This window comes from Orycteropus afer, unplaced genomic scaffold (assembly GCF_000298275.1).
Source record: "Orycteropus afer afer isolate SDZICR_OR568_19922 unplaced genomic scaffold, OryAfe1.0 scaffold00014, whole genome shotgun sequence".
NCBI lineage: Eukaryota > Metazoa > Chordata > Mammalia > Tubulidentata > Orycteropodidae > Orycteropus > Orycteropus afer.
In genome coordinates this window covers 13,400,831-13,417,929 of record NW_006921601.1, presented here as the reverse complement: position 1 = coordinate 13,417,929, position 17,099 = coordinate 13,400,831, and the positions used below count along the sequence as shown (strand labels likewise).

The window sequence follows — 17,099 nt, the reverse complement described above, 5'->3', positions numbered from 1 at the left end:
GGTTTTGGCTGAAGATATTGAGCTTTTCCACAGATGTAGTCAATCTGATTCCTGTGTGTTCCATCTGGTGAAGTCCACGTGTAGAGCCGCTGTTTGTGTTGTTGAAAAAAGGTGTTTGCAATGAACAAATCATTGGTCTTGCAAAATTCTACCATGCAAGTTCCAGCATGGAACTACTTCTGTGAAGCAGGTTTTACTATTATCCCAATTTTGCAGATGGTAAAACAAAGAGATTGTACAGCTAGCAAATAACAAGAGTCTGGATTCCAACCCAGACAGTCTGGTTGCAGTTTTCGTGCTCTTAACCACTATACCATGTTGCCTCTATTGTATTATTTTATTGCAGACATCACTTTTATCATTGTCACATTTGTGAGTTGGCCTCTTCTTCTGGACTGTGAGAACCTCCAAGACAGAGGCAGGAACTCTTTACCTCTGCCTTCTCATTATCTAGTACAATGCCAGGCACATAGGAGGTCTCAATCAATAACTGTTGACTGAGCGATTTTGTAAACCATAAACATCTCTGTAAATGCCAGATATTCCAATCCTCAATTCACAGGCTTATGGAAACTTGAACTAAGCTCTGGCCATTTAAACTTCAGGCTCTGAGGCCACAAATGATATCACTCAGCTTCTTAGCCTCAATTGGCTCAGCAGAGGGTTTCATTGTTAGTCCATCATATAAAATTAACACAAGTGATGCCTTTCAATAAGTAATAGAGTGAAAGGGGAGGGCAGGGTATGCTTGTTAGGATAGCAGGGCAGCCTGGGAGAAAGGAGTTTAACAAGAGCAGAGGCAGCCCACCCAGGCCCCCAGCTCATTCTGCCTCATTAGCGTTGTCTCTGGTTTCCAACTGGTTCCTAATTGCTATCTCATTTCCCAGTCTCAGGAAGCCCTTACCACTCTGTTCCCACCTGCAAGGTAATTGCCTGGTTCTCCTGCAGATACCGCTTAGATCAGCTTCCACGCCAATGAAACCTGGCCCCACCTCACCTGGACTTTGGAGACATCCTCAGCACTAGAAGAAATGCTCTCAGATGACTAGTCAAGGGGTTGGGCTTGCTCTGATCTATGATTTAAAGTGGGAACTCATCCTTGTGTAAGAAGAGCTTTTTACTTTTTGGAATATAATGAGATATTTATCTTCTCCTTATCACCCTAGTTAAAATAGCAACCCAACTCACCTTACCCCTTTCGCTGCTTCAATTTTTCTCCATGGCACTGTTATCATTTGACAGTCTCTGTATCTATTTTTTTCCACCAGAATATAAGCCCTACGAATCAAGTAATTATGTCTGTTTTGTTTGATACTGTTATGTACCTAAAACATGGCCTGGCACATTAACAGGCCTTCAATAAATATTTATGGAATAAATGGGTACATGAAGAATTTTAAATCCTGCTTGAGACATCAATAGCCCCATGCCCTTGCTACCCTCAGCTATTTATCTAAATCATCCAAAGGAGATGCTGTTCATTTTTTTTCTAGGGGAAACTCCTCATCTACCCCCGGGATGTGCTTTCAGTATGCTCTTTTTTTGTGATCAAAATGTCCTGCCCCAGATACTAGCAGGGAATATAATTTTACAATTGAAAAAGCCCACCTAATCTAATTCCCCTACAAATCCAGGGCCCCTTTTATGAGCATTTCGTATGATGTAGAGCTAACCACCTTACAAGGAAGCTGGCAAGGATGGGTACTCCATGTGGAAACCATGCAGCTGATCAGAAAATAAGAATTTACATCTATTCTATTGAAGTGTTTTTGTTAATCTGGATTATCATCCAACTTTCTCTCTCTAGGTCACACACAACTCAGATCAGTGCCTACTAAATTAGCAGCTAGAGTAGGGAATTTTTCGTTCACTTCCACCATCAAGACACAGCCTATATGCTCCCAGCACAGTGCTGCTGCTCCTCCATACTTTTACACTTGCTCACACTTTATTCCCTCAAACAGAAATGTTATTCCACCCTCTCTGCTGGAAAACCCAAACCCATTTTGCCAGACCCATCTCAAATGTCACTTCCTTCACAATGCCTACTCCAAGTGTTACTAGCTTTCACAATACTCTGTACCTATCTCTGTTGCAGAACTGTTATAGCCTGAATTGTGTTCCCCCAAAATATGAGTCAACTTGACTAGGCCATGATTCTCAGTTTTATATAATTATACTCCATTGTGTAATTGGATGCAATTATTGTAAATCCTAACCTCTATGATGTTAATTACACAGAATTAGAGGTAGTTATGTTAATGAGGCAGGATACAATCTACAGGATTAGGCTGTACCTTGAGTTAATTTCTTTGGAAATATAAAAGAGATTAAACAAGTAAGCAGAGATCAGGAAGACCTGACAACCACCAAGAAAGAAGAGCTGAGAATGGAGTACGTCCTTTGGACCCAGGGGCCCTGCACTTGATCCACGGGAAGATGAATGCCAAGACACATATTGATCTCCAAGGAATGCCAGGCCCACAGATGTTGAAAGGAGACAAAGACATTCCTTCAGAATGACACAGAGAGAACACCCTCCCTTGATCTGGAGCCCTGAATTTATATTTCTAGCCTCCTAAACTGTGAGAGAATAAAGGTTTTTTTTTTGTTAAAGCCATCCATTTGTGGTATTTCTGTTATAGCAGCATTAGATAACTAAGATAAGAACTTACACTGTCTTACACTGATTTAGTTGCAGGGATGCTGTTTTGCATTTATTTATTTATATGTCTGTCTTTCGCACCTGCTGGTGTTCTTTGAGGGCAGGTATCAAGTTGCATGCATCACCACATCCAGAGAGCTTAGCACAGGGCCCAGCAGCTACTAGGCATTCAGTAGTTGATAAATGAAGAGCACATACTCACATGTGGTTAGGAACACATACCCTGCACAAGGGCATATGTGGGAACGCATATACAAACACTCATATCCCCATGAAATATATACACAGAGATATACACATGCCTACTTTTAGGTACGTAGACCTGGACATACATATACACACAAATATTTACATATTGATCCAGTTATACACATAAGCACACATACACACACACACACACACACATATCCTCATGCACACATGGAAATACACATATGTATATTTATATACCTACACATAGGCATAAATACAAACACAAAACCACAAAGTCATGTATATCTACATAATACATGCATATTCCTGAAAAGACATACCATTTTCCTGAATGATATCGGAGGCACACTGCTCCAGGACAGACATGTTTGCCAAGATGGTCACAATCTGAAAGAGAGAATGGAGAAGGTAAGCAAACAGACACAAGGAAAGTTGGGAGCTACAAAGCTTTCCTTTAACTTGTGACTCCTTAGTGTCCACCTGGCCCAACCTTCCATCCTCATGGGCTCCTGCCACCCAGAGGTACTGTATTTTTACACAAATGATACACTTACTATATGGTTTTTTGCAAACTGGTCAACTCCCTCAAACATTAGTTTCCTATGTGTACTATGCCCATTATACATGCTTGTGCATTATTTGTGTGGGTGCATTATACATGAAAAATATAGTACATCTCCAATTACTGAAGCCCATTCATAAGTATGAGACCTTAGGGAGCCCCCAAAATCCCGCTTCAGAGAACAGTGTCCTCCCAGGTGCCAAAGGGGTAAGGAGGCTGCATCTTCTGACCTCCTCTAACTAGATAAAAGGAGGACAGAATCACCATCAGCAGCCCAAGGCCTGCCCCTATGAGGCCAGACATGCCACCATCCTCAAGCCCTCTTACTAAGCTTGACACCAACAATTCCTCCCACAGCACACACCACCTCTCTGCTGGATTTGATAATTCACTGCAGTGGCCACATTATTAGGGAAGTAGCAGGCTACAATTCAAGTTCAGGGATGCATTCAGTCTCTCTCAGCTGGTCATCTCTCAGCCAACAGTCTCTTTCATTCTCTTTCAGTAGCACATCTCTCTCTCAGTACTGCATGTCTCTAGCATCTCTCTCTCAGCAGCATGTCTCTCTCATGTCTCTCAGCAGCATACATTTCTCAGCCGGCAGTCAGAGAGACTCCTTCTGCCTCTAGTAGGGCTCCTTTTGAGCTTGGCAGAGTGGCCAAAACCAACAAATGCCAACATCAGGGTTCCACACACCTAAGAGAGAGTGACTTCCCAGAAGATTGCTTCGTACTGCTCCAACAGAAATACCCCAGAAGGATAACTTTAACAATCCGAAGCTACTCAGTTGCTCAGAGCATATTCCACGATGGAGTTTACAAAGACTCTGGCTAGAAAAGCCACACCATGCAATTTACTACACCACACTAGGTAAAGAAGGGACCCTAGCAATCTTTATGCAGTACCCTTCTGGCCCTGAAATACAGTCCTGGAAGGTTCCTGGCCTTCTCTAACTCCTCTGTGCTGTTTAGTACTTATAGTGGCTAGCCCCTACTTTGGATCATACTCTCCCATCCCAGCTTCTTGACCTGATACTGAGCTCTACCTACTCTCAGCCTGAAATAAATGGAGGCCAAAGCCAAGTTAGAGAGCATGAGTGGGAAGAGGCAGCATTATAACCCAAGCACCAGGTATTGCACAGAATCTGATAAGAAACTTCATGCTCAGCCATATTTTACAAGTCTATGGTTTCTAAGTCTAGCTTTTCAAATGTTAGTTAAGGTGTCTATCTGTAGGAAAGAGATGCTGACCCTAGGTGGACAGTGAGCCTTGGCTACAACCCCATGGTCTGAACAACCAGCAGCCTGCCCCATCCTAGCCCCTGGCAGAGCCAAGGGAGCACAGAGATCTCAGAGCACAAAACTGTTTTGAGGAGTGAGCTGACAAGGGATCCATTCCAGGGACCCAGACTGTAAAGGGTGCCAAAACACCACTGGAATGTATTGGAAACATGGTACCATTAATTCACTTACCACCCATCACACTGCTTCTGACATAAACTGAAAAATGAATACTCAGCCACTTCCACAGAATAAATAAAAACTGCTTCTCACTGAGGTAGGTCTATATCTTTTGAATTTTTTTTTTTTTAAGTTTGTGATATGACCAAACCAGAGGCCATGCCCCACCTCTGAGACATGCAGCTCCTGAGTATCTCCTGAGGACAGTTCAGTCAGCTAAATTATGAAACTGCATAATGCACAGCAACATGACGTTAACCAAGAAAGAGTATTATCTAGATATTGCTGTTGGTGTTAGCTGCTGTAGAGTTGGCTAACCACTCATGGTGACCCCATGCTCAATGGAACAAAACACTGCCAGTCCTGCACCATCCCCACGGGGGGTAGGGAACTGGACTGCTGTGATCCACAGGGTTTCCATCGGCTGATTCTCAGAAGCAGACCATCAGGCCTTTCTTCCTAGTCCATCTTAGTCTGGATACCTCTTCAGCATCATAGCAACCCACAAATCTCCGCTGACAGACAAGAGGTGGCTGCCCATGAGGTACACTGGTCCCTAATCGAAGCCAGATCTCCAGCACCAAACCAAAAACCAAACTCACTGCCGTGGAGTCGATTTCGACTCATAGCAACTCCTCCTTGCATTTCTGAGGCGGTATCACTATGGAAGGGGATTGCCCAACCTTCCTTCCAAGGAGTGGCTGGTGGGTTTGAATCTCCAGCCTTCTGGTTAGCAGTCAAGTGCCTTAGGCACTATGCTACCAGAGCTCAGAATTCTACCACAGAACCACCACTACCCCCTTAATAAGTTTAATATTGGTTTATTGGTAATTGGTTTAATATTATCCATATATTATTCTGGATAGTAAATGCATATAATAAATCTCTTCTTTTACACAGAAAGGAAAAGGGTTACCATATTAATAGACTATCAATCTCCCCACTTCTCAACTAAACACACATTGGAAATGAATGACACATTCTTAGGCTGCTGGCAGCATTCGTGTATGTCAGCCTTCCCACCTCAGACCTGGTCAGAGGCCTGGGGGGGGGTATACCTCGTTGGGGAGGGGTGCCAAGAGAATAGGCAGAAAAACCCTGAAAGTGGTATCTTGAAGGCAACTCTGCAGCACCAGCTGTTTTATGAGGAATGTGGCAAATTTATGTTTGCATTTCAGAAAGATTATAGGACAATAGAAAGTTTGGTTGGAAACTTTTTTTCCCTTTTATGATTGTGGGTATTTGAGATGAGTGAGGGGAAAAGAACGGTTTATGGATTGAATTGTGCCCCCTAAAAATATTGAAGTCCTAAGCCCTATACCTGTGAATGTGACCTTGTCTGAAAATATGGTTTTCTTTTTGTTATGCATTAAGCCAAACAAGACCATACAGGAATAAGGTGGGTCTTAATCCTAATCCCTTCTGAGTGGTACAAAAGGTTGGAACAGACATGGAAACATGGTCACATACAGGGTAGAAGACAGAAGCCATGTGAAGATACAAGCCAAGGAACACTGCAACTTAACCAGATACTGAAAGAGACAAGGAAGGGTCTCCCCTAGGGCCTCCAGGGAAAGCATGGCCCTGCCAGCACCCTGAATTCAAGCCTGAATTCAGGCTTCTAGTCTCCAGAATGTGAGACAATAAATTTCTGTTCCTTAAAGCCACTCACACTGGCATTTTGTCATGGCAGCCCTAGGAAACTAATGCAGATGGATTGAAGATGTGATAGAAAAACAGAAGGTTCCCCTAGAGGCATAAAGTGACAGTCTCTAAGAGGGAGGAAATACAAGGCCAACTCAGTGTCAGGCAATAGTTTGTTCGGCTTTTGCCAGGCTCTTAACAGTAACAGAGAACCACCCAGGGGCCACTGCACTCTAACCATCACCACCTGGTCTCTGAACAAAGACATTTGCTTGACAGGCAGAATCACTAGGGAGAATGGAAGGAAGGAGGAAAGGAGGGAGGGAAGAAGAAAGGGAAAAAGGAAAGAAGAACTTTGTCTGCAGCATCAGGTTTATAATATGATAATTATTAGCTCTGTCACAGGCACATAGTAGGTATGGCAGTGTGACGTGTGCTCTACGAGGAATACTCTCAAGAGAAATGCTACTGAGCGCTTTCTATTAACCATCGTAGTTGCCATCGTTGGCTGTGAGAGATCAGTCAGCAAGTTAAAACTAATACTTTCCTATTTGAGAGCCTCCATGGGTCAAGGAAAACTTGATCTTATTCTGCTGAGTACAGAAAGAAATAATAAAAATGCCCAAATGAAAGGGCACTCTTCCCCCTGAGTTATTAAAAAAAATAATAACTTTGAGCATATCTTAGACCAATTTTCATCAGTGAAAGGAAGGTGCAGTTGTAATTTTCAGGTAGTGCCTTAATGAGTTAAGTGAAAGATTAACGAGCCTGACTTGTATTTTTGAGTTGATAATATGGTAAAGTTATCTAAAAGATGGGTGTCAGATGTTTGGACAGGAGCGCAATTTCAGTGCTTGCCATGGGCGCTATTTTCTGTAGATATGCCTCTGTCTTTGTGTCAAACTAATTTAGATCCTGTTAATGAAAATTACTTCCTCTTTACAGAGCCTGTACCCCATGTGGTTTTCTGAGGTGCAGATGGCGTATTCAATTAAGCACAATTTGAATAAATGCCAATTATGCCCTGCTTTGAGTCCCCTTTTTGAAACATCCTTGTATGTGCACCGGGAGTAGAAGGGAAGGAGGTCAATGTCTCTCCTAGCAGGCAGGCACATGGTGGCGATTTTAGAACAAGTTTTCCTGGTTGGATTTAAAAAAAAAAAACACAGTTGCCATCAAGTAGATTCTATTTAATTCTTGGTAACTGCATGTGTATCAGGGTAAAACTGTGTTCCAACCAGGTTTTCAGTGACTATGTTTTAAGAGGTAGATTGCCAAGCCTTCCTTCTCAGGATCCTCTGGGTAGACTCAAATGTCCAATTTTGTAATTGGTAGCTGAGTATGTTAACCATTTGTACCACCTTGGTTGGATGCCAGAAAATAATGTTGTCAGAAGACATAGTGCAGGAGCTAGGCAGATAGTCCAGGTGGATTCAGTCCTGTCCAATGAGGTTCAGTCACGTCTTATCCCTCCCAAATGAAAGGGCAGTCTTCCCCCTGAAGTTATTTGGTGAATAAGGAGGATATCATCCTCTAGGAGAGGCCGTAGGTGAGAGGCAGCATGTGTAGTGGTTGAGCACATGGATCAGTCTAAGTCTAAATCAAGGCTCTATCACTGATTTGCCATGTGACCTTGGACACATTACTTAACCTCTCTGTACCTTAACTATTGTTGTTATGTGCTGTGGAGTTGGACCTGACTCATAGTGACCATTCCTTCCCCCCACCTTGTGAACTTAGAGGAGGTCAGATGCCTCCCCAACATTATTTTTACATAGTATTAAAAATCAAGATGTTGGCAGAGCTGTGTTCCTTCTCGAGGTTCTAGGAAATAAGCTATTACCTTGTTTTTTCTAGCTTATAGAGACTTCTATGAGGCTAGAGGCTATGCTACTGGTATTTCAAATACCTGCAGGGTCACCCATGGTGGACAGGTTTCAGTGGAGCTTCCAGACTAAGACAGACTGGGAAGAAGATGGGGCCATCCACTTCTAAAAAACATGGCCAGTAAAAACCTTATGAATAGCAGGGAAACACTGTCTGATATCTTATTGGAAAACTTTATGATAGCCCTGAAACATTGTCTGATATAGTGCTGGAAGATGAACCCCTCAGGTTGGAAGGCACTCAAAATACAACAGAAGATGAGCCGCCTCCTCAAAGTAGAATCAACCTTAATGATGTGGATGGAATAAATCTTTTGGGACATCCATTTGCTGATAGGGCACAACTCAAAATGGGAAGAACCAGCCGCAAATACTCATTAATAACCAGAATATGGAATGTACGAAATATGAACCTAAGAAAATTGGAAGTTGTCAAAAATGAAATGGAACAAATAAAGATCAATAGCCTAGACATTAGTGAGCTGAAATGGACTGGTATTAGCCATTTTGAATCAGATAATCATATGGTATATTATGCCAGGAATGACAAATTGAAGAGGAATGATGTCACTTTCACCATCACAAAGAATGTTTCAAGATCTATCCTGAAGTACAATGCCATCAGTGATAGGATAATATCCATTACACCTGCAAGGAAGGCCAGTTAATACTATTATTCAAATTTATGCACCAACCACTAAAAGCAGAGATGAAAGAATTGAAGATTTTTACCATCTCTGCAGTCTGAAATTGACTGAACATGTAATACAGATGTATTAATTATTACTGGTGATTAGAATGTGAAAGTTGGAAACAAAGAATCATCATCAGTAGTTGGAAAATAATGGCCTTGGTGATAGAAATGATGCTGGAGATTTCATGATAGAATTTTGCAAGACCAACAACTTACACATTGTAAATACCTTTTTTCAACAACCTAAACAGCAGCCATACACATGGACCTCACCAGATGGAATACACAGGAATCACATCAACTACACCTGTGGAAAGAGGCATTGGAGAAGCTAAATATCTTCAGCCACAAGAAGGCCTGAGCTGATTGTGGAACAGACTATCAATCAATCACATGCAAATCCAAGTTAAAGCTGAAGAAAATTAAAAGAAGTGCACAAGAGCCAAAGTATGACCTTGATTATACCCTACCTAAATTTAGAGATCATGTAAAGAATAGATGTGACATAGTGAACACCAATGACTGAAAACAAGACAAGTTGTGGGATGACATCAAGAATATCATACATGAAGAAAGGAAAAGGTCATTAAAAAGAGAGGAAAGGAAGAAAAGACAAAAACGGATGTCAGAGGACACTCTGAAACTTGCTCTTGAATATAGAGTGGCGCAAGCAAATGGAAGAAATGACAAGATAAAAGAGCTGAACAGAAGATTTCAAAGAGCAGCTCAAGAAGACAAAGTCAATTATTATAATGAAATGTGCAAAGACCTGGAGTTAGAAAACCAAAAAGAAAAAACACACTTGGCATTTCTCAAGCTGAAAGAACTGAAGAAAAATTCAAGCCTCGAGTTGCAGTACTGAAGGAGCATATGAACAAAATATTGAATGATAAAAGAAGATGGAAGTAATACACAGTGTCACTGTACAAAAATAATTGGTCAATGTTCAACTATTTCAGGAGGCAGCATATGATCAAGAACCAATGGTACTGAAGGAAGAAGTTGAAGCTGCATTGAAGGAATTGGCAAGAAACAAGGCTCCAAAAATTGACGGAATGCCCATTGAGATGTTTCAGTAAACAGATGAAGTGCTAGAGGCAATTACTCATCTACACCAACTAATTTGAAAGAGAGCTACCTGGACAATTGACAGGAAAGATCCATATTTGTGCCCATTCCAAAGAAAGGTGATCCAAAAGAATGTGGAAATTATTGAACTATATCATTAATATTGCACACAAGTAAAATTTTGCAGAAGATAATTGAAAAATAGTTGCAGCAGTATATTGCCAGAAATGCAAGTTGGATTCAGAAGAGGATGTGGAATGAGGGCTATCATTGTTGATGTCAGATGGATCTTGGCTGAAAGCAAAGAACACCAGAAAGAGGTTTACCTGTATTTTATTGACTATGCACAGGCATTTGACTGTGTGGGTCTGTTCTGGTTACCTGGTGCAGCTCTGACAGGAATATAACACAAATGGGATGGCTTGAACAAACAGGAGTTTATTCTCTTACAGTTTGAAGGCTTTAAGTCCAAGTTCAAAGTGCCAGGCTGGGTGAAAGCCCCCAACCTTGGAGTCTAGCTTTGTTTCCTGCTCCCAGCCCACTGAATCTAGAGGCTTTTCTTCACTCAGCTGCTGCCTGTTGAAGCTGCCAAGCCTAAGGTTGACAAGTAAAAAGGCACAGCCCTGATGTTACCAAACCACATGGCAGGCTGCTGAACAATGACTTGGCTACATGCAGGGTTCAAGCGTACCATAAACTAGAGATCATTCCCAAAACTTCACCTTATATACAGGAAGCAGACCACATCCCTAAGGCAGCTACTTGCTGCTTATGGTAGATCCCACTACAAAGTTGATTGCCAGTCTCCTCATGGGGCATAACTACCACCAGCTGCCCAGCCACTCAACCAGGTCCAGCCAAGTTGACACACAACCTAAACTACCACAGGTCATAACAAATTATGGGTAATATTATGAAAAATGGGAATTCCTGAACACTCAACTGTGCTCATGAGGAACTGGTACATAGACTAAGAGGCTGTTGTTCGAACAGAACAAGGGAATACTGCATGATTTAAAATCAGGGATGGTGTGCAAAGGGGTTGTATCTTTTCACCATACTTATTCAATCTGTATGCTGAGCAAATAATCTGAGAAGGTAGACTATATGAAGAAGAATGTGGCACCAAGACTGGAGAAAGACTCATTAACAACCTGCAATATGCAGATGACACAACTTTACTTGCTGCAAGTGAAGAAGACAAATCACTTACTGATGAAGATTAAAGACTATAGTCTTCAATATAGGTTATACCTCAACATAAAAAAAAAAAAAAAAAAAAACGAAAATCCTCACAATTGAATGAATAAGCAGCATCATGATAATGGAGAAAAGATCGAAGTTGTCAAAGATTTCATTTTACTTGAATCTACAATCAACACCCGTGGAAGCAGCAGTCAAGAAATAAGACATATTGTACTGGGCAAATCTGCTGCAAAAGACCTCTTAAAAGTTTTGAAGAGCAAAGGCATGACTTTGAAGAGTAAGGTGCATCTAACCCAAGCCATGGTGTTTTCAATCACCTCATATGCAAGTAGAAGCTGGACAGTGAACAAGGAAGATGGAAGAAGAATTGATGCCTTTGAATTATGGTGTTGGCGAAGAGTACTGAAAGTACCATGGACTGCCAGAAGAACTAACAGATCTCTCCTGGAAGAAGTGCAGCTGGAATGCTCCTTGGAAGCAAGGATGGCCAGACCTACTTTGGTCATGTTGTCAGAAGGAATCATTCCCAGGAGAAGTATATCATGCTTGGTAAAGTGGAGGGTCAGCGAAAAAAGGGGAAGACCCTCCACAAGATGGACTAACACAGTGGCTGCCACAGTGGGCTCAAGTATAGCAAGGATTGTGAGGATGGTGCCTGACTGGGTAGAGTTTCATTTTGTTGTACATAGGGTCATTGTGAGTCAGAACTGACTCCGTGACACCTAACAACAACAACAGAGGCTGCCAGCATTCCTTGGCTCTTGGCACTGCATCAAACTGACCTCTGCTTACATCATCATATCTCTTTCTCTGACTCTGACCTTCCTACCTTCCTCTTATAAGAACCTTTGTGATTACATTGTTACCTATCAGGATAAACTTCCCATCTCAAAATTTGTAACCTAATCAAATATGCAAAGTCCCTTTCACCAAATAAGGTAATACTTTATAGTTTCAGGGATTAAGGCATCATGGACATCTTTGGAAGGCCATTACTTGGCCTGTTATACGAGGTAAAAATAAGATAATTTCTAAGACTATTATGAGCATTAAACGAGTTAATGTTTTGTCAAGCACCCTGAAGCTTTTGGTTCAGAGGTAGAACTCTCACCTTCTGTGAGGAACGCCTGGTTCAATTCCCAACAATCCATCTCCTGCACAGCCACCAGCCATCTGTCAGTGGGGGCTGGTGTGCCGCTATGGTGCTGAACACATTTCAGCAGAGCTTCCAGCCTACGATGGACTAGGAAGAAAAGCTGAGTGATCTACTTCTGATAATCAGCCAGTGGAAATCCTGTGGATCCCAACGGTCTAAACTGCAACTGATTGTGGGGGTGGAAAGGACCAGGCAGTGTTTCGTTCCATTGTGCACAGAGCCACCACGAGTTGGGGGCTGGCTTTACAGTAGCTAACAATATCAGCAACAACTAAGGAGCTGAGCCTGAAACGATCTGAGCCTTGAATGACTGTATTAAAAAAGTACCCAGTGCCTATGAGGTCAATCACTCGCATTGCCAAAATGTGAGAGCCCTCCCAAGGGAGGCAAGATCTCAGAGCAGGAAGAACCCTTCCCAGCAGGTGAATTCAACAAACTTTATGCTCACTACCTTCTGCAGCATCTTGAAACCACTGTTTTTTTGGCCACTCAAAGGTTGGCCACTTGAATAGTAGGGGACCTCTCATGTTACTGCTCCAAGGAAAAATGGGGTAAGAAAGAGGCTAGCAGAGCCTTTTGATATTAGCACAAACACAGGAAAAAAAGTACCCTGCACTGACCCGAAGCAGGTACTCTGGAAACACTTGTCCACAAATCAATCCCTCAGGTCTGTCTCATTTCCTTAGCAATGTCCCTTATTACACTCTGACTCTGCCCATGTGTCTTTTCACTTGCTATGCTGTAAACGAACACTGGAGACCACTCAGCATAAAAGACAAGTGACGAATACCCAGAATTACCAAACAGAGATGGCTGCTCTGATAGAACGTCCAACACAGTCAATCTAACATATATTTTATGATGTACATTAATTAGGACAAAAAGGCCAATAGTTCATGACTGCAGTTAAAACAGTTTGTCAATTACCAGACAGAGTATTTCGTTTTCTATTAGGGAGCTCTGGTAGCATAGTGGCTAAGGCACTTGACTGCTAATCAGAAGGCTGGCGGTTCAAACCAACCAGCCACTCCTCGGAAGGAAGGTTGGGCAATCCTACTTCCGTAGTGATACTGCCTCGGAAACCCAAGGAGGGGTCGCTATGAGTCGGGGCCGACTCGACAGCAAATAACAACAACAACATTATCATTTTGTTAACTCTCCAAGAGCTGTAGCAACAAAGTCAACCACAGCTCTGAGACCAGCAAGCAAAATTACTTTCAGCCTCTAGGGAAAGCTCAGCACCTCTCTCTGAGCCTCATCCCTCCACACCTCTTTTTCTACCAATGAGCTAAAAGAATCAAGACAAGGCCGTTTGCTTGAAGAATTACTGGAGCTCTGTGAAAACACACCCTTCTGTAAGGCCAAAGAGGCAAGGGGGTACAAGAGACAGCCCAGTCCTTTTTCTTTCACTTTCTTTTGAGCCTCTCTCTCCCTCTGACTGGCATGACCTGAGGGGCCCAGGAGCTGAAAGGGGAGGGCTGGACCTAAGAACAAGGAAGGCACCAGCCTAGAGCCTGAGACAAACACACTACTCCCATACTCTGATACCTGGTTCTTTTCACTGGCAAGAGTGTTCTCCCTCCTCACTACCTGAGGCAAGAGTGGAAGGTCAAGGTTTGGCCTTAGAGGAACAGAGCCTAAAAGGCCATAAAAGTGTTTAGGATCTAGGCCTCCAGCTGTTGGTGTACTGGGGCAAAGGAATCTCTCTGGTGAGCCTGACCCCCTTCTCAAGACTATGCTGAGGTTGGGGTTTAGGCTTCACAGACAGTACTGGTTGTTGGTGTTAGTTGCTGTCCAGTCTGTTCCTACTCATAGTGACCCCATGTATCTGGAGATCATGTAAATGCCAGATCATATGCTCTGTGTTTAGCTTTCTCCTGGCTTTGTGAGGAAGTGTGGCTGGGCAGGTCAGGCTTGGGTATTGTGAGTCTACATTCCTCTGAATAGATTTATATGCATACAATGTTGTTGTTGAGTTGATCCTCACTCATGGTGATCCCATCTGTGCAGAGTATAACAGTTCCACAGAGTTTTCAAGGCCCTAACCTTTTGGAAGCAGATTTCCAAGCCTGCATTCTGAGGCACTTCTGACTGGTTCCAACTGCCAACCTTTGGCTAGTAGTGGAGTGCTTAACTATTTACCCAGAGACTGCATTTTATGCATACATATTCATATGCAAGGAGCCCTGGTGGTACAGTGGTAAATGCTAGGCTGGTAACTAAAAGGTCAGCAGTTCAAGCCCATCAGCCTCTCCATGAAGAAAGAAGTGGCAGTCTGCTTTCATAAAGACTATGGCCTTGGAAATTCTGCCCCACTCCTACTTAAAACAAACAAACAAACAAACGTTGCTGTTGAGGTGATTCCAATTCATAATGACTTGTAGGACTGAGTAGAACTGCCCAATAGGCTCCTTTCCCATTCCTATAGGGTTGGTATAAGTGAGTAAAAGGTTTGATTTTTTTTTTTTTTTTTGTATTAACATGCAAATAAATGCATCCACTCATTTAACTGGCTTACAGTTCTTATCGTCCCTCCCCACACACACACTCCCACAACCTGTATATACCCACACACAAACTAACTACATTCACCACTACATTAATTACGTTTCTTGACCCTGCTTTGCTGTCTCAAAGCTAACATTTCCTGTCTCAGACTCAGTCCCAATCTGTAGTTCTATCAGAGACCCTGCCCCATTCCTTACTGGTATCTACTTTGGTTGTAAGTACTTCCTGAGCATTATTCTATGTAGTCAGCACAATGACACAATAAGGGAGGAAATATTAGTATCCTCATTGCACAGATGAGGAAGTTGTAGCTCAGAGAAGTTAAGAATTTGTTCAAGGTCACACAGATAGGAAATGGCAGAGCCAGCACTTGAACTCAGGCCTGTCTGAATCAAGGCCTGTGCTGTTTCTACTATGTTATATATTTTATAAGGAGCTCTGTTGGTGCAATGCCTAAGGCATTTGACTGCTAACTAGAAGGTTGGCAGTTCAAACCCAACAGCCACTCCACAGAAAGAAGAGTGGTCAATCTACTTCCATAAAGATTTACCATCTTGGAAACCCAAAGAGGGTCACTATGAGTCAGAATCAACTGGATGGCAGTGAGTTTGGTTTTTGGGGGTTATGCATATTATAAATGTATATGGTGGAACTTTATAAACTATAGAGAGCTTTTGAGATGTGAGTCAGTTATTCTCCCTAGTAATTGCCATTTTTTTCTCCTATAATGGACTCTTGATAAAGAGTATTCATGGTGAGGTCCCAGAGAGGCTACAAAATCCAAGAATTCTAAAATGCCAAACACTGTGCTTCCATGGAAAGTGTATCCCAGCAACCTCCACTTCTGTAGAAGTAATTAATGTCTGAAGGTCACAAGAAGTTATGCCCAGTAAAAATCACTGTAGGAGTTAGACAAGATGACCAGGTCCCTAGTTTGTCACTAGGTTAGCCAGTATGCCTGCAAGTAGCCTCTTTTCCACTTTCCCATGTCAAGTCAGAGAGCTGGATTCCCTGGGCAGTATGGCTCCTGAAAAAGAGATCCTGGGGATGAGAACACCAGACCACACAAATCACTTTTAGGCAGGGAGTTTTTCTTAGTGCCTAACCATATGCAGCTGAAGACCCACCACCCTCACCTGGGTCTGCATTTAGAAGGGGGGAAATGGAAGAGTTTGGGCCTAAGCCTGCCCTCATCCCCCTACACCACACGGGTGGGCACAGGACAAGCATGGTCATGGATGCTTCTGTTTGACTGCTGGGATGATGGAGGGGATCCCACTGAGATATCCAGAGGTGGACAAAGTGTAGATCCAAGTCCAAAAGGCTCCACACAGCATTGGCGTCACTAGCAGATTCATTACCGGAAACCTCACGGGGCATTTAATCTCCTAAGTATTTCAAGGGGTGGTGAGCACTTCAGAGCCTAATTCATCTTCTTTGTCTTCATTACAGAGAGCCCTCTGAACGCCTTAATCCTCCCTCTGCCACAGGAGAGAGTCATTTGTTTCTTTAATGGGTGTGCTCTCACCAGCTAAGTGGTTGCTTGAGCCAGGGCAGAAGGTGAAGCCATCCTGAGGGCAGAGAAACACAGGACAGGACGTGCCTGACTCAGACCTGGGTGAGCAGGAACAGCTCCTGACTTCAGATGCAGAGAACGCTGCCATCTGCAGAGCTTGACCAAATCCTCTCCCTTCACTGTGCCTCTCCTTCCTGGGAATCAGAATTAGCCAGTCAGTCCCCCTGATGAGAAGAGGGTCTCTGCACAGAAAGCCACAGGATGTCCGAGGTGGAAGAGGCCATGCCCATTTTACAGTTGATAGGACTCCACTCCAAAGATTCCCCATTCAGTCTGTGTGCTATACTTTCTAATGTCCATAATAATAATAACATAGCCAGAGATAACATACTATACAAAACATTGTTCCACCTACTACTTTGGCAAGTAGCGACTGGGACCTTAAAAGCTAGGAAGCTGCCATCTAGATGCAACAACGGGTCTCTCCTCGTCAAGAAGAAAGAAGAAAACCAAAATTAATG

General features: G+C 42.8%; 1 protein-coding gene across 1 annotated transcript in view; it reads right to left on the bottom strand.

Annotated features, from left to right (window-relative positions):
* Positions 1 to 17,099, bottom strand: part of INSC (INSC spindle orientation adaptor protein) — a 176,335-nt gene that overhangs the window by 26,653 nt on the left and 132,583 nt on the right. Inside the window, exon 10 of the mRNA XM_007955450.2 lies at positions 3,199 to 3,265. Within this exon, the coding sequence (XP_007953641.1) occupies positions 3,199 to 3,265 (67 nt within the window). The remainder of the gene's footprint in view (positions 1 to 3,198; positions 3,266 to 17,099) is intronic.